The 24,280-nt window shown below is 36.8% G+C and overlaps 1 protein-coding gene across 12 annotated transcripts in view; it reads right to left on the reverse strand.

Annotated features, from left to right (window-relative positions):
• Nucleotides 1-24,280, reverse strand: part of RABGAP1L (RAB GTPase activating protein 1 like) — a 263,781-nt gene that overhangs the window by 220,876 nt on the left and 18,625 nt on the right. For 11 of the 12 annotated variants that reach the window (XR_012624184.1, XM_074833042.1, XM_074833037.1 and 8 more), the window contains 9 exons: nt 20,005-20,172; nt 18,561-18,753; nt 16,545-16,755; nt 14,503-14,677; nt 13,543-13,703; nt 12,614-12,724; nt 7,948-8,014; nt 5,775-5,877; nt 3,990-4,156 (listed from right to left, as the gene is read on the reverse strand). Coding sequence is in view for 11 of the 12 variants with exons in the window: in XM_074833042.1 (XP_074689143.1) it covers nt 3,990-4,156; nt 5,775-5,877; nt 7,948-8,014; nt 12,614-12,724; nt 13,543-13,703; nt 14,503-14,677; nt 16,545-16,755; nt 18,561-18,753; nt 20,005-20,139 (1,323 nt within the window). In the remaining variant the exon portion in view is untranslated. Of the gene's footprint in view, nt 1-3,989; nt 4,157-5,774; nt 5,878-7,947; nt 8,015-12,613; nt 12,725-13,542; nt 13,704-14,502; nt 14,678-16,544; nt 16,756-18,560; nt 18,754-20,004; nt 20,173-22,811; nt 22,858-24,280 lie in introns of those variants that run through there. The other variant, XM_074833041.1, reaches the window with a different exon arrangement.

Below are 24,280 nucleotides of genomic sequence, written 5' to 3' on the forward strand. Positions count from 1 at the left end.
ATTCCAGTGAGTATAATTTGTAATATACTCCTTTCAATGAGGAAATGTGGTGGCTGTACCTAGCTATAAAATTTGTGTTTGTAGCCTAATTTTTATTATTTCTTACTTTTATATACGTGCATGTGTGTGTACGTGTCTGTGTGTGCACACATGTACAAAACATAAATATCTGTCAATCTGGAAATTTGAGTGCAGTATCTGTAACTATATATATCTCAGGTCAGAATATTTTCAGTAGAAATAATTTTCTTCTGTAAAAGTAGTTTTTCTTCCAAATCTGTCTTATTAGGAACTTGATAACTTTCAAGGCAAACTACCTCAAAGGCTGGGGACAGGGGGAAGCTGTTCGGTTTTGGTTTTTTTACTTCGAGCTGGAAAAGTTCAGAGTTTAGTCTAAGTCTTTCATGTTCAATGGACTTCACATGAACAAAGTTAGTTACCTATAGTCAAGCACTGGATACAAGGTTGCAAGTTTTAAAATAAAAGGAGTATTAGTTTCTCCTCTCAGTTACAGTTCTGAACACAATTATTATTCAGTGACATGCAGTGATTAATGTAGAGAATTGTATAGAATTGCAAACTAATGATTGTATTAAATGAACCAGTCCAAAATGTTGTGTTATTTTGTTCTTTGTGCATCTCGTCTAATCAGTTAAAATAAGGTAATTTTTTTCAACGTATTAAAAACATCAAATTAACCATGAAAAAGAACACAATTCCAGTTAGAGAACATTCAATTTGTTTAAAAAACAAAATTATGATTGAGCTGGAAGACTCAGTGACACCTACACTGAGATACACATGAACTGCTGACCAGCACTTGCAGTTTCAACAAGCTGGTGAAATTATGCAGATGGGTAGCTTAAATAGAGACTGCTTGGACTGACACAGTATAAATTATTTCATACTGAGAAAACTTTCCTACTGTATTTTACATTAATTGTTCAGATCTGCTTCTTTTAAAGCTGATACTCCCTGGAAGCAGCAGCTCCAATTATCAGCCAGTTTTGCTGACTGAACTTCTCATTAAATCAGCTTAATGAACTTCGGGGTGTAGGCATAAATACCCTGCATTTTGTAACATTTAGCAGGATGATATTAGAGACATTATCCCAGAATATTATTCCCACAGAACACCATTATCAAGTAATTACAAAGTACTTGATTAAATCAATCAAGTATTGATGCTACTAATATTATTAACCATCACTATCTACAGCTTTTATTTTTGGAGGAATAAGGCATGAGGTACTATGGATTTTGTTGCATGTTTACAGGTCTTCAGCTCCTTGCACATGTTTTGTTTAACTGCAAGACCCATGTCTAGAAAATGCAAATAATTTGGTTATTGCTTTTTTCTGAAGCACGAATTTGCTATCTACGGGAATCCACCTTCACAAGGATCATGTTTTAATGATGAAAATGTGCATGAGTAACACAGCACGATAGATAGACAGACAGACAGAGAAAACAATCTTAAATCACGCAGCAACCTGCATTTGTGTCATTCCTCCTATCTGACTGCACCCCACCAATCTCGGTTCAGACTATTAAATCTACCTGAATCTTTCCTCAGAAGAGTTCTTAATTTTTTCTCTGCCAATACAGACAGGTCCCATTCACCCCTTGCAGGAAAATGCCATTTCATTGCTTGCTTCCTCTTGGAACATCAGTAACGGGCTTCCTTACTGGAATGGGCACCTTGCTGAGACAGCCCAAGTCTAAAGTTTCCTGCCAAGGGCTCTGTGTGCTAGAACTTAGAACAGGGCAGACTGCATGCATTAATTTCTCCCCCACCATCAAACACGCTACATTTGCGCAATGACCAATAGCACTACTGTCATGATTTTACATCAGCAGGAAATTATGCTACAGGATTCATTGTCCTGTGCGGAGAAGCCACCTCTCTTTGAAGCTGAGGCTTTTGATATTAATCCACTGTTAGGTTCATTAGAATCTACTTATGCTCAACTGCTTTCCCCAAAAGTTGAAAAATGGCTGATCCCAATGCCACCTGCAAAGTTGTTTTCCAAGCAGTAAGAGTGCCCTGAGGTACAGTGTCTTCAGAGCTATTGGCCGAACAGCTATTGCAATACCAGCTGTCCAACTGAGAACTGGCTAAAGAAAGACTTGCTACAGATCAACCAGACAGATCCTGACATCCATAATAAGGACCTAATCTTGTAGAAAGATTACAAAGATCAAAAGCATTCCTTTCCCAAAAATCTGTAGAACGGCTCCTCAGAATTTTACAGCAGGAAGAGATGCATGTGTTTCTTCAGAGAGGGGAGGCACGTGCATGTTCGTCACATTATAAGGGGTGAGAAAGAAAAAAAGAAAGCATCCATATCACTCAATTAAAAATGGTACAGTTGTAAGTGATTTAAAAGGAAAGCTTAACTGATTCTAGAAAAGGATCAAACAGCTGAGAATGTAATATTTTCAAATGTATTTTCTTTAAATTTAAAATGTAGATATTCTCAACATTTGCAAATAACAGTTGGTTTTCTCAGATTTTCTTAAATTCTAAGCTGCTATGCTAATCTCTAGAAGAAATACAGAAACAGCATTGCGTGAGATTTATTTACTCGCTAAGTGTTAAACACAGTGGCACTTTTGCCATGTAACATCAACATAGCTTGTTTTTTCAGACCTATTACTGTACCCCACAGGAAGATGACAACTCAAATATTCACATTAGGCTCAGTCAAATTAAATCACTGCTCTGTGGTTTCATTAGTCAAAGATGATGGACCACTGTTCCAATGCAAATGGTACAGTTAGCCTCTGCTGTTCACTTCTTGAAGCAGTACCACAGGGTAAGTCTTTGGAGAAATCAGGTCAACAGTCGCTGCGGGAGGATGCAGTTGCGCATCATCCTACACTGACAACGGGTGGACACACATGTTCCAGGTACCTCACCCAATGCCAAAAACAGGTCTACTCAACAGATAACTATCCAAACATTAGCAGATGAGATGGATGTATCATCTCTCATGCTTGAGGAAGAAATAAATGCACATTAATCACACAAGCACAGGACTGGGAAAGCTAACATAGAGGGAATACGCAACTATGCATTAAGCTTCACCCTTAACCACTTCCCCCTCTCTGTAGAATCGAGCAGTGTTTGTACAACGTGACTTAAAAGCCAGACTCCAAGGGACTGACAAACTGAAGTACTTCAGAGAAGAGAGTCTGCTGAAAAGGTTATTTCTTTACTGCTATTTGAACATTTCATAATGTTACAATCACCAGTGAGAAATCACATGAACAATACTAATTGAATAAATCATTGCAACAATAATGCCCTAGCTTCACATTTCATAAAGCCCCGAGGCAGTGAAGGAGAAGAACATAGTTCATTTTATACCCTCATCAGCAACCACGAGGCTGAAAACATGGCAAATTCTCCATGCAGCAGAACTTAGTTTTCCAGATAATCTTCTTCCAAACTTCTCTTTTTGAAAACATGGAGAAATCTACCTTCTCAGATACTTTGAAAAAACAATAGCCTCACTCTTTTAAACCTCTACATTAGGTTTCTTTGCCTTTAATGGATTCTATTCTTACAGCCACTTACATTTTGAATCTCAGGAGCCAGGATTTCCCTTTGCTACGTATCAGTTGATTTTACAAGTGAACAATTAAAGTCATTTCCCAATTTTACCAGTCAAATGGACTTGCTTTAAATGTCTGCACACAGGTCCGATTGTATGAAATTACAGAGAATTCAATAGGTAGGTTCAAAATTATTTAAGCCCACAAAGGCAATGACTAAGACTCATTATAATTCAGTTTACAAAGGCACTGAACATTTATATATGCTACTTATCCATTATGCATTTAAGCATCTCGGAAATAAATAGTTAAAAGAAACAAACTACAGAGGTGCAGGTGCCATGTTAATTTTTATAAAGGCCAAATTAAGACACACAAAACAAACGTTCCCAGCATCAACTTTTCTTTAAAAACCAAACATGCATTACCTGTTTTAGCTTCATATAAAAAGTTTCTGTGAAGGTTTTTCTGCTGAAGTACCAGAAGCGTTCATTGGCAGGATACACACGCACAACAGTCTCCAGCAAAAACCTCACTGGCTCTACTACCTCAGTAACCACCATATCCACTGCCACAGTCATGAATACACGCTTATCTAAAACACAAGTCACATACAGAAAAATTAGTCAAAGTTCAAATTTCTCAAAACAATAAATTACTGGAGAAAACTGCCATTTATACTGAAAACCCTTTCTATATAATTATTGATTCTATTGCATCCCTTGTATTTATCTGAGTTCTACACCCTACACGCCTGCTGCACAGAATGAGTATGCATTAAATGGTGTACCAAGCAACTCTGACAGCTTTTTAAAACAAAGACACTATGTCTTTGTTTTAAAGACAGAAGCAAAACATGATGCAAAGAAAACAGCATTAAGATACATGATACCCATCAGGCAAAAGGAACATGCACTGGATAAGGTCACATTTTAAAGTGTAAACTTACTGCTGAGGGAATGTATGTATGGATAGCAAATCATATCTCCTCCAGCATTGTTTGTCCTAAATCCTCTCATAACACTAAGAAACGCTTCAGATCATTTTTTTTATGTCCATGCTCATACTTTCTCACTTAAAAGGACCCCTCCCCATCCCACCCTCTGGGTCAGACAGTCCTCACAGCAGCAAAACGTATTTTTAAGGCAAAGCATGGATCAGTAATCTCAATCTGTAATAGCTCCATCTTCCTGACACTGAAGCATAACTTCAGCTTTTTCAAGTAGAGGAGAATGCAGGATGAACTGACCAGAGGACAAGACTGAAATAGTCCAAGTGTATCTTGCAGGTTTACTTTGCAAGAAAAGGTTTGCTGCTTCTGGAAACATTCATCACAAGAGAGAGGTAGTAACCATCGTGTTTCATCACAACTGCTGTCTTTCTCGCAGGAAGCACAGATTTTTAAAATAACATTTCGCATCAGACATTACAGATCCCTAGGTCCCCTTTTCTTATCAGACCAAGGAGGCAAGTGGGCATTTAAAAAACAAACAAAAAACCCCACAAAAAACCCCACACACCACAAAATCAAACCACACACAAAGTCGTATCGTAAAATGGAAACTGTGTCAAGCTGCACAGCAAGAGTTTTGCCTATATGCTACCAGAAATAATGTGGTTTGAAAACCTATCAGCAAAAACAGTGACGATGGCTGTAAGTATCTCGATGCCTTTAAGCAACTGATAGGAGCTCTGCTTTGGGACAGGAAACAAACTCCAGATTTGCATTCAAACCTTTTACATCACATCAGAGAAGATAAATTCCAGCAGTAAGAAACTGTGCCATATAATCAAGCACTTCAGTGCATCACTTCCAGCTGCCCCAAGACAAAGGGGATGTAATGCTATTTGTAATCACTCACCTCAAAAACTAGAACAAAGAGAATAGCAATGCCTACTCTTTATACTGCTTTGCTGAGTATAGACAGTGGAAAACAACTTCTGCATGCTTAGGACCAAAAAGTCCCAATAACCAGGGAACAGGCACATAAGCCCCAAACGCTAACTTAATGTCTCCAAATCAGCAACACACAGTTCTGTGAACAATTATTCAACCGCTATGTTGCGTATGTTTATACAGAGAAGTTCCTAGCCATGGGCTCTTGGAACATAATGGTGTACATACTCAGACACATGCACCATGATTCCCAGGAGAAAATACATACACTAAACCCATGTTGGGTAAAACAAATTTACAGATTAGATTAAATTACCTTTAGGAGTTTCCTCATTAAGTACTACAAACATGGGTGCATTAGGATTCCACATTCCAGTAATGACATAAGCTTTCCCATCAGAACTCTTTCCCATGGATTCCTAAAAATGAAAACATACAGGAGTCTATCAGAGTCATGGTTCGAGATCAAAGAGATTGATTAGACTAGATATTAGGAAGCATTTCTTTACAGAACAGGTTGTTAGGCGTTGGAATGGGCTGCCCAGGGAGGTGGTGGAGTCCCCATCCCTGGAGGTGTTTAAGAGTCGGGTCGACATAGCGCTGAGGGACATGGTGTAGTTGGGAACTGTTAATGTTGGGTTGATGGTTGGACTGGATGATCTTCAAGGTCTTTTCCAACCTAGACGATTCTGTGATTATGGGAAGGGAAAGCTCTAGGAACTTCAGAGTAAGATTGTGTTCACTCTAGAAAACACAGTCTAAATAAAGAATATAAAATAATGGAATAATGGATTGAGAAAGGTTATAGGGAAACCGGAGAGAAAGAAGCAACGTTATGTAAGAAACTGAAGACAAGACAGTTTATCAACATTTTTTTTTAATGCTTATTATAAGCATGAAGGTGTGGTGAGATGTCTGCCACTCTACTTTCTGAGCAGCTGAGATGGTTGTTAGGAGAGGGTGAGTTACAAGAGACTTCATAAAATTAAACTAGCCACACAGTATACACAGAAACGATCCAGAAAAAAACAAAACACCCCCAAAACTCATGACTTACATCTGTAAGTATGCCAATGGACTGGAATTCCAGTCCATAGGAACTTGAAATTTAAAGAGACAAATTGCACAACAATATGCAAATAAAGTCAAAACAGCCACATATGACAAAGGTAATACTAACAGCAATGCCTCTACATCTGGTTAAAATAATATTATGCTATACATCTGTTACTTCTACAGATATTTCTTATAGGCCTGCTAGGAATAATCAGAGTATATGACCTGCACATACGAGCTATTACTAGTATGAGGCAAGGTCATGCTTCCTGAAGTTTTCTGGGACAGTTCCCATGGATCCAGCAAGCCTGTATAGTAGCCTTTTTATAGATGAAAGGAGACTGACATTCTTACTCTGCAATCCAATTTGTGGTAGAGCAATAACAGTGACAGAGTTCTCCAAATTTAAATAGGGAGAAAGGGGGTTGAAAGGAAAATAGCATATATAAAATACAAATATATATGTATATGCTATAGCCAAGAAATGAACTAATAAGCCATTACATCCAGCAGTTAAATGTACTTGAAATGTAAACAGAATTATAGGTGGAGTAAAGACAGGAATTCAAATATACAGTCCATACAGTAAAAAGGTGTTATATATATAGAAGCCAATCCATTATGCTCCATAACTCACTATAATTGATTACATTTTCTAATCAAATAACAAAAATGGAAAATCTGAACTACTGTCAGAAAATAAAACCAGAAAAAAATGAGCTAGTAGCTACAAGTAGGCAAATAAAAAAGTCTGACAAGAGAACCAAATACCGATAGCTAGAATCATCAACATGAGTAAAGAAATGGACTAGGCAAAATTGGGATAACTGTGTAGCCACAAAATGTCTGATTGGGTTAACTCAAGCCCTTCTTGACTTGAAAATGGTTGTATTCTTATCTACAGTGTAAAAGTAAACTGATACGATCTCAGAAAGTATCATATTATTTTGTGGTTCTCTTAGAAGCAACTCATAAGAAATTAAGATTGTAGAAGACAAGGGAATACTTCAAACTCTGAGCAAGAATTTAAATTCAATTGAGACAGATAAAGGCAAAGTTTTCAGCTCCTTGGAAAAATAAGGCCACTTCCCTGATGTCCAAATATAAAACCAATTATTTGCTGTAAATTTTTAGGCAACATGCTTAACACAATACAGAAATCTTGGTTATTTGTAACAACCAGCTCTCAGCTGACCTAATCAGTGCTTCACCAATTGAACAAAAAACAGATGCCACAGGTTTTGACATTAATTTCAATGTTTTGTCCACTGTATGTAACAAGTTTGTTTCTAGTTCGAAGAAATAAACTCCAGGATTTAAGAAACAAAAAACAAACAAAACCAAACAGATGAGAGGTTTGTTCTGTTGGGTTTTGATTGTTTTTTAAAAATCACCTCTATCTTACTAAACAGGTTATTAGAGCTAATTATTACCATGTCTAGTAAATGCATGTCACTGTTCTTCACATTTCGTCCAGGGCTTAGTAGCATCCCAAAGCATCTGTGAAGTTTATTGAAAGAAAAAAAAAAAAAAAGGGGGGGGGGGGGGGGGGGGGGGCGGGGGGGAAGATAGATATTAGCTTTTCAAAATACAAAAGTATTTTCTTGAACATAATGGCACAGCCACCTACTGCTTCTAATTTAAAGAAAACCTTTCTTAGCAATTTTTTGTTAGTGTTATGGCAACGCTCAGGAAACATCACAATATCTATTATAGAAATGACAATGAAATTATTTTCCAGAATGAAGATGACAGAAATTAGTGTCTGACCTGTGAACAATCAATTATTCTTCAAGACAACTTAGGATACTGAGTTTAAACAATTCCTATACATTAGTAATGGATATTGGCAAGAAGAAATTCACTCTCTCCCCAGTCCATTTTAAAAATTGTTTTCATACAGTCATATGTAAAGTTACAAATTCACCCATTCTATAACCAACAATGTCACTGCTGTAAAACATCATGTAGCATCATGGGCCCTTAAAAAAACCCCAATTCACTCAGTTTTTAGACTTTCATTCTTTATTTTTTAAAACTGAACTTCTGTATTATACAGGGCCTTGAATTCCACAATTCCCATCCAATCATTTAACAAGAAAATGTTCTTGGTATTTTTAAGAGTAAAAAAAATAAAAAACATTCTTAAAACATTCAGACTTTCAAACCTTCTGAATATTGAAGGCACAAATCCAGGTCTGACATTTCTGCATATCATCTTTATCTTTCTCTCCTTTGAACATACTCCATTATGAATAAAAAACCACTGAACAGAATTATGTATTTGTGACATAAGCTGCAAGCCGTTTTGCACAGATTTTTTAAAATGTTAGATCTCAAATGAGAAAAAAAAGAACAACTTGAAAGCAATTGCATCATAAAAAGTTATGGAGGTCGTATTTCAGAGGGTTTTGCTTCGAGGATTTTTCTTCTGTACAACTCAATTCTCTAATAATCAGACACTTTTTACCACTGACTCTCAGAACAATGTAAACTGGAAGCGATCTCTCCAAGCAACCTGATCCAAACCTCTACTCAAAAGAGGACCAACTTGAATTGGGTTGTGCAAAGCTTTGTCAAGCCAAGTTCAGAGCACCTCTGAGAACAGAGAATGAATGATGCCTTTTGACAGCCTGTTCCAATGCTCAACTCCCTTTTTACTGACAACAGAGGAATTTCCAGTGAAGTAACTTGTGTCCATGGACTCTAATCCTAACACTCTGCACCTCCATGAAGACTCTGGCTCCATCTCCTCCATACCCTTCCACCAGGTATTTGAATGCACCAGGAAGGGCCTGCCATTCCCACCTTCTCAAAGTCTGAACAAAAGCAGTTCTGTCACCTGGGCAACCCACTTACCCCAATGAAAACTTGAATTTTTCAGTAAACCTAAATTATAAGACATTATTTGAACGTTCATAGGTTGGCAGTGAAGATAGAACAGTTTAACAGCTTTCAGGCATGCACACTGTATCATGAACAGAGATATAATAGCAACTATCATTTCAATAATGCTATTAACTGTGAAAGTCTTAAGATAGGCAGTTACTACACCATCTAGTAAGTCTGTCCCTAAATACACTTGGGTATATGATTTTCATTTTCCACCTCATTACACTTAAACAGTAACTTACATACACAATTGCATTTTTCCTTCTCCATACTCTTTCACTACTGGAATCTTAACAACCAAAGAGGTAAATAAAACAGTAGACAACAAGTTTGATTTATCTAGATATCATAATGCAGCCCCATGTAAAGCAACCAAGGTAACTAGGATGCTAGGACTTATATTTAACCACACAAGCAGGCTTCTCTGTGAGACTAATTAGACCAAGCAGAACGTTACAGTAGACTGACTTACTACTTTTTGTTATAGCTCTGAGAGGACTATAATTTCTAATAGTAGAGAGGACACTAGCTTCTGGTACGTCTGCTAAAGAAAACTGTAAGGCTAAGATTCAGAGGCAAGCAAAATATCTGTGCTTTTCAAAGACAACAGCTCACAGATCCTAGCTCTTGCTGTGCATCTCTCACATGTACACAAGTTTTGATGGGTGTCAGCCAAAATTTTTGGGAAGTATGCTTCCAAAAGAGTGGGAGTCAGGAACAAGTAACCCCTGCCTCTCACAGCAGCAGACACTTATCATGACTGGCAGCATCCTGCTACTAGAAGAGTCAAGGCTTCTCTTCCCACTAAGTTCAAAGAGCAAAATGAGTGCAAATGAGTTCAGGACCCTCACTTGCGGAGGACTAGACTTTATGCAGTTGTCAACACATTCAGCCTCCGATTTAAGGAGGCTGAACCACACGCCCAGGATTCAAAATGACCTGCGTAGACTGTGAGCCTCAGTCTTGCTACTTCCAACATATTTGCTTCTCTGCATCTACAGCTGGCTACCAAGTGGCTATGTGCAGGTGTGCTACTCTGCCTAAGTTCAACTAGTTTCTAGACCTGCAAAAAAAGAACTGAAATTATTCTTCACTTATACTTCTATTTATAGAAATACAAATGCTACCCACAGATAAGGCTGATGGTATTAAGTTAACATGATAACATGATCTTTAAGTTTCCAGTACTACTGAGCAACCAACCAATGTTCTGTGCATCAGTTCCAAGGATACCAGTCTAGGCTTTAACCTAAGCTATACCCACGTAACTTGGTATATTAACTCTCCTGTATGACTGGTAGCATACTACATTTAAACATCCCTGTATCAAGAACAGTCAATCCTCGCATTTCTCAGAATGAAAGGCTCTTTTACTCCTCAGAACAACTTTCTTAAAGCCCCCGATCATTAACCAGAATTTTCTTCTTGAATCTTGTGAACTTAATATCCCACATTGTGGGACTGAACCTATGTAGTGCCACGCACAACTCAAACCTGGGCGACAGGAATGAACATAATTTCTTTACCTGTTCTGACCTAGATAAAACCAGGCAAAACCCAGGTCAAAAAGGCTACAAAGGTAGGAAGGGCCAAAGTAACTCAACTGAGAGTAACCTACTCTATCAGCCTCACCCAGCCATAGGTCCCACACACCAGGAGGTGGCAAGTTTCTCTGATCCCAGGTTTACTCTTCTGAGACCGTGTGAAGAAATATTCTTGAACTCTTTAGACCAGAGACCAAATTTCTTCAGCAACAACATTCCTCCACATTATAATTTCCACTTAGAAATACTTCTGAAGACACATTAAATTGCTTAGAAGATCACAGTCTGATGTAACCTGAATTGATCTTTTATATTGGTTTTGAATTTTAGTATTATGCAGGGTAAGTATATAAAATGACTTACGAGCCTGTGTATGTCATGTCAATTAAATAACTTTATATCAGCAAGTTTTGTGGTGATATAAATAACATCCTAATTCAATATCCCAAACAACATCAAAATAAAAGCTAATTTCTAAGGAAGGTAGCTTTACTTTTTTTTTTTTTTTTTTTTTGGGGGGGGGGGGGAAGAACCAATAATCAAATGCTATTCAGAGTTCATCATTAACTGAATTCTGAAGCCAAAATTCTTTAAACTAAAAATACACTGAAAATGGGATTATTTTTTTAAAGCCAATAACAAGCAAAAAGTACCATTTTACAACACAAAAGAACAACAACAAAAAAATTCTGCTGTATATTCCTTGTCTAAAATTTTACCTTCATTTTTGAAATAAGGGCTTGAAAGCAAGTCAAGAGTGCAATCTCAGGTTTTGGGAGGGCTGTGGGTTTTTTTCCTTGATTCTCCTTTTATCTTGAATTCCCTTTTCACTAAAATTGAATTCTCCTATTGTTACTCTTTTGGTAAGATTGCCATCTGGTGGTGTATGCTATTTTTAAAAATTGAGCTACTGAGAAGGAATTTCCTAATACAATACCTTCTACTACTGTAGTTAACAAGAGTCTGCCGTTAATGAACACATTAAATAACAGTGATTCTTCAGATGCATGGTCCACTTCTCATGCAAATGCTTTGCACAAAAGGTCAGGTTATACTGTCCATCCCCCTCATGTAATTTCCAGGAAATACAACATAAGCTCTACACCATCACTTGAAGATAAACATTAAAATCATAACAAAACTACAAATCTACTCATCTTGAAGACTCCACCAAAAGATTCCTTCTTCTAACCACCAGGCTGGTCCAAACTTGATCTAGCAGATTAATATGCTCTGAGGTTTAACATAGCTCAGACAACCTAACTTGGTTATTTTTCTAAACAGTGAGATGCTGGTAATGCAGGATTACAATACATGTTTTTGCACTACCTAAAAACAACACAAGGCAAAATCAAAAAGATTTGAACATCATAAGTGTCCTAGCACCACATTCAAAAAGACAATTAAAAGGCAAAAAACCCAAGAATATTTGAGTACTACAGGCTATGTTTCTCGTTATCACCTAAAAAAAAAAAAAATCACTTAAATACTTCAAAAGAAATTTGAAACTGAACTGCGCACCTATAATTAATTATACTGAGCAATAATACTACCTTGTTATTATTGTATTTTTTCTGTCATAAAACTTGCAAAGCCAGGGAAAACTACATTAAGCACTATTCTCTCAAAAACTTAACCTGCATTATTTTCATAAGAATCTTACCTTTCAATGGCCAGTTCTTTGTTCGAAAGTTGCTGAACTGTAATAACCACTTTCTTCTCAATTCCCTGTTTAAGCTTGAAATATAATTTCTCTCTATCCTTTGGCACAGGGCTAAGAGAATAAAGAAGCAAGTTTCTTCAGCACAGGTATAGAACATTAACTGCTAAATACAGAAGACATAGTAGCAGCCTACTTAAACTGTTAATGGCTCAACTCATTTGAGAGACGCCTCCTCCTTTATTTACAAGGTAATAAACCAGCACTGAAAAAACAGACTATAGGCTCACACTTAGTATGCTCTCTGGGGGATTTATCAAACACATCCAAAAATGCATGGTGTATTTTGGGTTTCAAAATGATAGAAAATATGCTATATACTGGCTATGAAGCAAAAAAGAAATAGGACATTTTCACAGAATAAACTCTTATTATCAATTCTCTCTTCCATTCCAAAAAATCTTGTAATTAACTGTTAGGCAAAGAATACTTTGCTCCCCTGTCCCCTTTAATGCTTAGAGAAGTTTACATTTCCTAAATTTTCAATGAATTTGGAACTCATTAGCTTATTTAAAAAAAGATAATAAAAAGACCACTAGACTGTATTTACTCAAGAAAACTGGTTTGACTAAAGTTTTTAACAGACTTCCTACTATCTTTTCCATTTACAAAGGCCTGCCTTGAGCATCCTACCTGATATCATGTATTTAATGAAACAAACTTGAAAAACATATCCTGATTTTTAATCTTTTTACAGAAAAGACACAGAGAAGAAAATTGTAAAAGCAAAGCAACAACCTCCTTTTTATAACAAGTCTACTTACAAAAAGAGGCCAAAGCAATTTTACTGCAACACAGTAGTTGTGCATCCTGCAAGTAGCTATATGCTTTTTTCAAACAGATTTCTAGATTTCCCTTTCCAACCAGATTACCTAAAATTTCCTTTTCCATCATCTTCTTTGACTTCTAAGGAAACACTGAAAGTATAGACATCACTATCTGGAGTAGGAAGAACAAAGTCCTTAACGTGATCAGATGCTTGTTTGGAAGAACGTTTGAATGCTGTTGAGAAACTATACAAAATTCGGCTGACCTGCAGAAAGCAAAAGAATTAATAGTTTTATCAAAAATAAAAGAGTGTTTTTAAAGGGGTATTGTGATGTGTTTTTGAAGGTCATAAAATTACTGTCATTTGCCTCTTACACTGAACACAAAGCATGCCTCATATAACACAAAACATTTGGATTGGGTGTTTAATAACCAAGCAAATTCAGTAACAACATCTCCTATTTTCGTTCATGTCACATTCACTGCTCATGTAATATGTAATAAAATGTAATACATATTACAAGATTAGGAATGCAACTCATTAGAGGACCTGAATAAGGTACTTTTCAGGTTGTGCATTTAACAACACAACTTACAGCTTGCTCTTGCAGATGTCAAAAACCAAGGAGATCTCTTCTTTTTCAACCTCTATTTTTCCACCCTAGAAAATCCTTTTCTCCCAAACTATCATGTAGTTCTTCCCAAAATATCTAGGGCAGAATAGTGTAAAATGATTCTTTGCAACTCATGAGGTCAACACTGCAACTTTAGTCTGAAACCTACCCAAATGAGGCCTGAAAAAAAGAATACTTAAACTTAAGTCTTAAACTTAGGCTTTCTAAATCTTCCCATTACAGTGCACTTTGGAATTTTATTGAAATACTAAAAGAAAAAAAAAGTTATATTAATATTCACGTATGACGAGCTGCACGTTCTGTGAAATGCTTTATATATTTGTTAACATATTTTTCAGGGCACTATATACCATTTTCACATCTGGAACAACTTCTTAAAATACCGCTTGTATCCTCTTTACCAGTCACTGTACAACATTTAATACTTACTGCCTCTTTAATCTCACAGGAGAAAACATGGATCTGGAACTCTTCTGTTCCACAGCTGCTTTCAGTAAATGCAAAACAGTCACTCTCTGAAGTCCCATTTTGTCCACGCACACAGAACAACACCTTATAGATTGGAAAAGAGGCTATCTCCACATTGCTTGATTGATCTATTATTCTGGCAAGGAAAGGAACAGGGAAGATCAAAGAAGTAAGTCAGTAAAAAAAACAGGCCTACCTAAAGGGCTTTTCTGCAATTAGATAAACAGAAGTGTCAGGCTTGCCAAATTTAAGATGTAAATATTTCTGGTTGTTACATTATCTTACTTTTTTTTTATACTCCATAATATAGACAAATATAATACCTCTACATCATGCAATAACAATGACCATCATTGCTCTGCAATTGTTCACGAAAAACACAAAGAGTAGAAATGTAGAAACCACAGCAACATGAAAATGCGATTTGCATACAAACACCAAAGAAAATTCAACATTATAAATGAATTTAAATCTCTGTTTAAGAAAACATTATTTATTCAGAATCCACAGGAATATATATCTTCACAAATGCTTGCTGCCATGCTCAGGTGAATATTAATCCCAGATCTAAGACCTCATACAAAATTTTAAATTCCTCTCAAATTTAGAACCCAAAGACTATTTCAGAAACTTTAAAGAAGACAACAGGGGCGGTGGTCTCAGAACAGGCTACTAGACAGTGAGTTTTAAAGAATAATAGTTAGAGCTATGCAGTTCTCCTCTGTCTTTTTGCTACTTGTTCACATGCACATTCACATCAAGGGTGAATAAACAGCTACCTGGAACAGAATCCCAAGCCTGTAACAATAAAAATAAAGAGCTAATCTTCTAAAGGCAAGAAAAGCCCAGGGAAGATTCGGCATACTGTAATACTGGTGGGACATGTTACATGGAACCTCACGTGACACGTGTTCAGATACCAGGAATGGAAACACTCCTCAAAGATGACACTGGTCTCACTTGAACTTCGATGGAGTGTATTACGTCACACACGGATTCACCTTTACAGTTCTGTGCAGATTCTTAGGCAGTCCTCTGCAGCTAATGATCAAAGGAACCTGCAGTTTCACTTGCAAAACCATCTTCTTGGATGGCCACAATGGCTACGAAAATAGGTACAGCACACCTAACATCTCATGTCTATGTGACAGTTGCCATCATAAAAGTATGCAGTGTAATTTCCTAATTCAAGTGAAATACTGCCGTAACGTCAAATGAAATCTTAAATTGAGTTTAAAGAGCAAAATGGGAGAAAATAATATATGTGCTTGAAGGTCCCTCCGTCTTTCTGTGCAAGATGACAGTCAATACATAGGCGAAGCACAGGAAAGGAAGGAAATCTAACCATATCCTTCAGATATCTTCGTATCAGAGTTTAAAAGTAAAAATAAAAATCTTGACCATTGAGATTCTCCCTACTTCTGGATGCAAGACTGCTACAGGTGTGCACCCTGATTAAGAACCCTTGACTCTCTGAAGTAAGTGTTTGCTAGTATCTAGAGACTGTCAACATATGCATCATGAGGCAGACACAGGTGAGACCTGGCTTTCGCATAGCAATGTCTGGAAACAGAGACTAGCATCTCAAGTCCTTAACATACATGGAAGAGTCTAAACGTGAAACTTCTTCAGCTAACTCAAGGCCAGCAGGACTACTACTGTCTCAATGTACCTACCTTGGAGTGATTACAGACTAGGGAGGTTGGGAGAAAACAGGCACTATCAGCTCTCCCCTTCCAGTATATCTCTTATTATCACATTTGAACAGAGATGCAGGTACAAAGCTATGCTTTTGTTGACACTGTTCGGCCACCGCGACCACCAACTATGCACTGCATGCTACATTTGAGCATGCATTTTGTTGCTTCAGAGGAATTTCTCAAAACTAACTCTTCAGCAAGAACTTTAGGCACAAATCCAGCAATTCTGCTTTGTGAGTAACAAAATCAGAATCCACCTTTTATGTGTCTGTGCAAGTAACAAAAGAAACGCTTGTATGTTACCTTACAGAGCCTTCCGGAACGTTTGGAACGTAAAGTGTTACAGGTAAAGGGGCTTGACTCGAGGATTTCATGTTTGCCATGGCATGTAGAGCTTCTGGCTCATTTCGAGGGGCAGACACCTTTGTGCAACCTAAATAAGTCAGTTTGTTAAACAGTACGCTGTCCTCTTCCAGGGGTTCACTGGGAGAAGATGGTCTTGGTGCAGAGATTTCTGAAAATGAAGAAACCACTTCTTTAACCATTTGCTTTTATTTTTACACATTGTTTTCTGAATGAGTTCCACAGCAAAATCTCCCACTTTTTCTGAAAATGGACATGGGGAATCAAAAGTCCAGCTCCAATAGCAAGAACTCCATGTGGCACCTTAATATTAACTTTAAGTCTATTCTAATGCATGTTTCCAAGTATGGCATAGGGAGAAATGGCCTTTTGATTCTTTTTAGCAGCACTAGAACACAATTTTTCTTTAAGCTCCATCTCCCAGATGTTCTTTTCTTTAGTTTGCTTATACCTCCTCCTAATTCCTATTCATCATTTTGCATAAAGATGCCTCTAATTCTCTTCTCTCCCATGTCTTTGCAGTTTGCGTAGAATTCCTAGATGTGGCTCACATTCCTGGGATAGCTACATTAACTGCATGAAACCATCAGGGAGCTGGAGAAAAGAAAAAGGGTATCTGTTCAGTCCTCTACTCAGCAGAAGAGAAGTGCTCTTTTTCCACTATCACATTACTATGGACAGGGGTGATCTTGAGGGAGCTTTTGGGAGTTTTGTTGTTACTGTTGATTTCTGGTGGGTTTTTTAAAGCATTTTGATATTTGAGAAATGATAGAAGAGGCGGAAGAAAAACTTGTTAAGTATGGAATCTGAGTAATCTAGGTTGAAAAAGTCCTCTAAGGGTCATCTAGCTTTTAACTCATGCTCAAAGATAAATCAGCTTAGATTAGGGCTAGTTTCAAAACTGGATCAGGTTACTCCAGGCCCTGTCCAGCTCAGTTTTGGTATCTCCAAAGAGGGACATTCCAAACCTCTCTAAGCTATCTGCCCCGTTATTTCTATTTCTTATTACCATAACTAATACTTCCTAATAGTTAAATCATACAGGTTGCGAAATTGAATTATTCCTTGGGGGGGAGGAACGTATCTACAAGTATTTCTTTGTTCATTCATGCTAAGGGTTGTGTTCTGTTGGAAGCACGTCAAACAGGGAGCCAGTATGGTAAGTTTCTCAAAAGTGCAGCATACATGTAATTAAAAAAAGGGCGTTTCCATTATGCATAAATTGTCTATCACATTCCACCACAAAAACTTTTTTTTTTTTTTAACTTCCCAAACAGATGCTATGGGAATTATCTGACACAACACCACAGAAGTGCTCTGCATACTACCAAGGGAAAAAGAATTCTAACTCAAGGCCCATAGACATGGCCACAGCCTTGTATTCCTAAAAAAAGGTATACTATATTTTACATAATATATATACAATATAGTTTATATAAAAAGCTTTCAGTCCTCCCTTTTTCACCAAAACTTCAAATACCAGAAAAGTACCACAATCATGCCTAGTAAATATCAAACCTAAAGCTGTCCTTACTGATACCTGGTCATAGAACCAGAGCTGAAAAGTTCATCAGTTTGCTCAGGGTATATTTCATTTGCAGGTAGTATTGTCAATGAACAATGTCCTGAAACCTCTCATACTCCATCAGTAGTATCTCTACCTCAACTGTAGTCCATTCAGCATGATACTTAGTCCTAACTCATCTAGGGCTGGAGACAAAATTAAAGTTATCTTGAATAAAACAGAGCAGCACGGGGTATCAATCTGATGATAATCTATTCCTGTCTATAATCCTCAACTAATCAGAAAAGGAGAGGAGGCCCCAGGGTGTTCTCCAATATAGTTTTGGAATGAAGCTCCAGAAAGTTTTACATTAATTTTAAGGTTAATTTGAAACTGCATAAAGAAAAAAAACCTGCCATATATGATTGAAGGGGAAAGCACTTCAGCAATACCTGTAGTAGAAGGGTCTAAAACAAGGTGCAAAGATGGCTGATTTGTTTGAGCTGCTGACCCATCTGCAGCTGCCTGGCTGTTTGCATCATGAAAACCTTCTGGGAGAGCAGTGAAATTGTTCTGGTCTTTTTCAGAATCCCTCAGTATCTCTTCCATTGCCTTTTCCAGCTGATGATCTCCATTTGAACATACCTGTAAGCAGAAGATGACATTTTTTAAAGGTACTTGTAGTTTTACTTTCACTACTATTTTTCAAACATGTAGCCTTACTCATTGCAAAAGTTAAGAAACTTTGCTGAACAACACGCTAAGAATTAACAAAATTAAATCAAATATAATCCAACGTTCCTCCCATTACTTATAATGCACATATTCTCACTGCTAATCCAACAATCATCCTTCTAAAAACTACAGATCTCTCTTAAAATAACAGGTTTGTGTGTTTAGATCCTCCATTCAGAGCAAAGATCAACAGACTTTGCTATAGATTAGTCTCAAAGAAAATCATACTTTCTTAGTCACATCCAATCCATTTCAGCTGTTTCATCAATTGTCCCACACATAAGAGGGGTGCAAGTCTAAGGAAATGTCAAGAAAATGGCAAGACACATTCCCTAGGTAAAAAAAATTAAATACAGCCTTTCACAAATACTGGCTCTTCAGACCAAAGAAATCCCATGGCCAATAATACAGTTGCATCACGGATTCTACCTCCAGTTCACCTGCCTCTTTCCAGACATAATTACTAAAGAAGCAGCTAGTGTTTAATACAGACATAAGTCATTGGTTGTAAATAACTGCCAAACAGTTATGCAAAGACAAAGTACTTACTGCCATTTCAAGGGGAACAAATTCCTATTGTTCCAAGCGGACCAAAACCAGTAAATCAGCTACTACGACTCAAGTGGGGAAATTTGTAATTAACCAATCAGCTGTCACCCAAATGCTAAAATATTCAGCTATTTAGAGGTAGAAAGCTTTTAGAAAAGGTCTTAGTCATGCCTAAAGTAGCACTAAGCAGGAAAACTAAATTAAAAACTAAAAACCAAGACCCTGTGTGGTCTACTCCTATGCAGCCTAATTATGTGCTTTTAAGATAATAACAGAGTCTCTGATCCCTAAATAAAGAATATTCCCCAAGCTTTAATCTGAAGTTCATTCTTTGAAAAGAACTTTTTAGTCCTTTACTAACATATAAATCCACAGAATACTTACAAAGCTAACCCCTGAATAAGTTATTAAAAGAAAAACTGAACTGCCACTTTTGGACAGATTTGCTTAATCTGAGCTGTTAATTTCACTGGTAATAAGCAAGGACAAAAAGTACAGTCTAAGAGTTTCCTCAAGCACACACAAGTATCTTTAATTAAATATTTAAAAGAAGTTGCAATCTTTTTATCAATACAAATCCTACTACACATTTAAAATAAAGCAATAGCAAACCTTTAGCTGAGGTTTTTCATCTTTTCCAGGAGTGTCCACAGATTGCTGATGAACCAAGACAAAATCTTCATTAATTAACGTGGATACATTTTCAGGAATCCTACTGGCTTTGCTAAATGATGTTTTGACTTCCATCTCAGGTCAGTATTCTCCTCCTGCCACAAGAACCTAACAAAGAAGGAAAAATATTAAATAACTAGTTTTGAAGCTGTAAACAATATGTTCATAGGTGTTATGTGAAGTTATTGTGGAATATTAAAGTTATATGAATGTATGTATTCCTCAATCTCTCATTTCATTGGCATAAGGAATCTTTTTTTAAATATCAAGTATGATTTCTAAGGTGTGTGTTTAAAAATCTTATGATTTAACAGCAGTGGCTATAACCTATGTGTATAGATAACACATGAGGAAGTTCACCTTGGAATTTCCACTTCCCTATTCTTAATCTTCCAGAGTCTGCTTCCTCTACCTCCCTAATTCCTGCCTTTGTTCCCTCTTATACAGGTATATTTCTTACCCAGTGTGTCACACACCTGAAGATTAATTTTCCAAAAACTGCATATCAAAGTATATGCTTTCTACATGAAAACGTATTTAGCAATCAGTTATGTTATGTTTTTATTATTCTTTATATCTATAGGTGATGAAGTCAGAGGTGTTACTAAACCACAGTCACATCCTTCTCATCAAATTTCTCTGAAACCACCTGCGACAGAGTTAAAATTAACCATGCCACTTAAAAAAACCACAAAAAACCCCCAAACACCCCCAACAAATCTATAAATATTATGGAAACTGAGAACAAGTTTTCCCTTGTCTGCACAGCAAAAACCAAATCTAGGAAAAAAAAAGGGCAAAATAAGTTCATATAAAAATACAGAACCAAACCCATTCCTTCAGAATGGGGACAGCTACTGTAGGTATCCACCAAACAAAGACAGTATCATCTATGTTAATTCAGAATGTCTTCCTTGATTCCTTAGGGAATGAAGAGCTAGAATGAAGAACACTGTGTATTAGACTTTATATTTTAAATGGATCTATGTTTTCATATTTTCTGTGTTCAAAAAGAGAAAATATATTTTCAGATAGACTTTATAAATGGTATACACTTCCAGATACAGTCAATTTTCATTTCAGTTTCCTGAACAATACTACTCTGGCGGAGTGCTGGGATTTATTGTGCTTAAGACTCAGAGTTTGGAAAGCACAGGGGGAAACAAACTGCTATTGTCGGCTTTGCAAGGCTGGAAAGCGCCCCAAGAGGGGTAGCTCAACCAAACGTCTGTTGTGACTGGTGAACAAGGAGAGGTTTAGCTTCACATTGCCTTCCACAGCAGTACCAAGGCACAGACCTGTGCCACGCTTGCTTCTCAGTTACAGCTCCAAAACACCAAGCGATCAAGAAAAGAATGCAAATGTAGGTCTAGCTTTAGGGAACCACAAAGACAGCACTTTAAAAGACATGCATGTTCTCCATCATCCTGAACTGGCATTACTTAACATGCTAGCCACAAGAGGCAGTTTAGCAACTTTGGACTGAAAAACAAGTGTGGGAACTAGACTACTTTCAATACAAAAATATTTTCTATCACTTTTGAAACTACAGTCAACATGCTTTTGCTCTCTCAAAGACTTGGCTCGTCATAACCATTCATACATGCAACTCTGCAAACAGATTTTCCCTCTCCCTAACCTAGCCACAATTTTACCCATCAACCCAGTGAGGGCATTATATGTAGAACTCCCAGAATAACTAAAGAACTCAAGTTCTTTAGGTAAATGGCTTGTGAATCTTCTAACAAGTTTATATGCTGTACATTATCAAAAAGCCACTAAACAACAGCTATAATATTCAGAGAGAGATTACTAATTTGGATTAGCAGTTTAGCACTCTTGGTTGTCTTTCACAGCTCCAGACTAAGCATGAATATTTTTCAGACAGATGATGTAATCTGAGCTCCACCCAAGCCTAGGTAAATGGATTCACCGCTGGAATAAATTTTCATTTTTTTTAAAGCATTGTTGCTTTAAAGATCTTTCTGGTAACAGAAAGACAAAGTTTTAATATACAAGGTTTTAAGTATGTTACAAACAGTTTATTAGCTTCATGTATTTTTTAACAAATACCATGTTGTAAAAATGTTGCTGAAGACCTTGTGTATTATTTGCAAGTCTAGGTCAAAATGAATATTAATTATAAAGTAAATCCTCAATATAGAAGTGAAGGTCCACTATTACAGAACTCTTCAAAGGCAATGAAAGGACATAAAATTATGCTCCCCAAATACAGCATATCCTGAGTAATCATTAGCTCTGCAGTTACACCACCACTGGAGAGAACAGCAGAGGATGACTGTCACTCACATCAGGAGCAAAGACCTAGCCTACCAGAAGCCTCTCCCCCTCCCACCCATACCTACTATTGCTGGACTTACTGAAGATGACAAAGATGAAGCCTCATCACTACTTCTAGCACATTTGCAGAAAGGAAGGATCACAAAATATGCTATTTTGACATTTTTTGTGTGTTTTAGTCTATTTAAGTTTACCTTTCATGCTTACTTATGAGATAGTAACACAGGAATTTCAATGTAAGGTGATTCTACTATATTAATTATCAAAGACAAATGTAAGCTGCTAACATTAGCATATCACCAGTTCTTTCTGCAACAAAGTAGGAACTGACAGGCACACTGTGAACTACAAAGTTTTTTGTAGCAATATTTTAATAACAAAACCAGTTAAAATATAGCATTTTCATAGCCAAATAAAAATATGATAATACAACTGGAGAAGCATACCCATGTACAAAATATTTGTTCTTGCCCTATGTGGATAAAGGCAGTTTAAGAGAATTCCTACTTCCTAAATTTTCATCTGAAAGACAAAGGAAATATTATAAACATTAGATAAGTGGAAGGAGCTTCTCATTCAGATCAGATACTTAAAACCATACCATAGACATTCCTGCAATTACATTTGAGTTGCAAGACCTTTAATGTCCTTAAGAGTGTACTCCAAGCTTGCCTTTACAATCAGTTTAAACCACCACATCCAGTGCAGATGCATACCTTTTTCCATACACAACTGTGTTAGCTGAATAAATTACCACCCCAGAACCCCTAATTCCAGCTTTTCATTATAGCCTGCTCCACCCTGCCATCAGTGTTACTCACGTGAATGCCATCTATCCCATTTCAGTCAAAACAATGTCACATTAGTTTCAGTTTAGTAGTAAAACATGAACACAAACAGGTCAGACATTCAGCAAGCAAATGCCTCAACCAGAAGAATACAGTTCTACCCTCTCAAGCTCACACACAGTTACAAGAACAGTCTACAAACTGCTCAAGTCTGCTGCTACAACAACTTCTTGATGGCCATGCTAAAGAACTTGCCATATGACAATTAATAGCAGTGCTCTACGTCATTTATGGAAAATGTGCGCACTAAAACTGAAAATCTCAGAGTGAACAGACTGTTCATTTCTTCTTCCATTCTAGTCACATGGTATTTAGAAAGCAAAAGCTTTATACACAATATTTTACAATCACTCTTTGATGAAAAATAATGCCAGAGACAAACTATGCACCAAAAATCACGATCAAGACATTTTTCAAATTAAACAACCTGAGTGAAGTTCATGTCAGAGTTTAAGAATATAACTGTCTCACGAAGATTATGGGAATTTACACCATATTAAGTAGTAAGCTACTTAGAAGGAAAAAGTTTCTATTTTTACGTTATAAAGGCACATGATCTAATACTTCAGCTAAGCACTTCTGAGGAAAAGCAGTAAAAAGAATAAAAGCCTCTCTGAAAGAATCATGCATTAAGGTTATTTGGGGAAGGGAAGGAGTGGAACATCAGAAGCATTTTTTTTATTCTTTATTAACAAGAAGAGAGACATGTTCATTCTGGACTTTCCAGTCACCTCCAGTCAGTAGATGGTTATGTCATTTCCCTTTTGTAGTTAGCTTTAGTCCTAATGAGGACTTACTCCTTTTTTTACTCATTACTGACTTATGCACTTGGACTCCCCTTTTTCCTGCAAAAGGTAAAGAACAAATGACAGTGTCACCTATTAGACATGTACAATATCTGAGAAGAGACCCCTACTACTAAACTCATAAACAAGTCTCATTTTTTTGATCATCCTTCCTGATGAAAAGCTGAAAGTTAAGAATGTAAGAATTTATGCTTGATTGCATTAGTCAGAACATATAGGCAGTTGTACAGTCTACAATCGTGTTAAGTCTACTCCCTGAAG

This window comes from Strix aluco, chromosome 8 (genome assembly GCF_031877795.1).
Source record: "Strix aluco isolate bStrAlu1 chromosome 8, bStrAlu1.hap1, whole genome shotgun sequence".
Taxonomy (NCBI): Eukaryota; Metazoa; Chordata; class Aves; order Strigiformes; family Strigidae; genus Strix; species Strix aluco.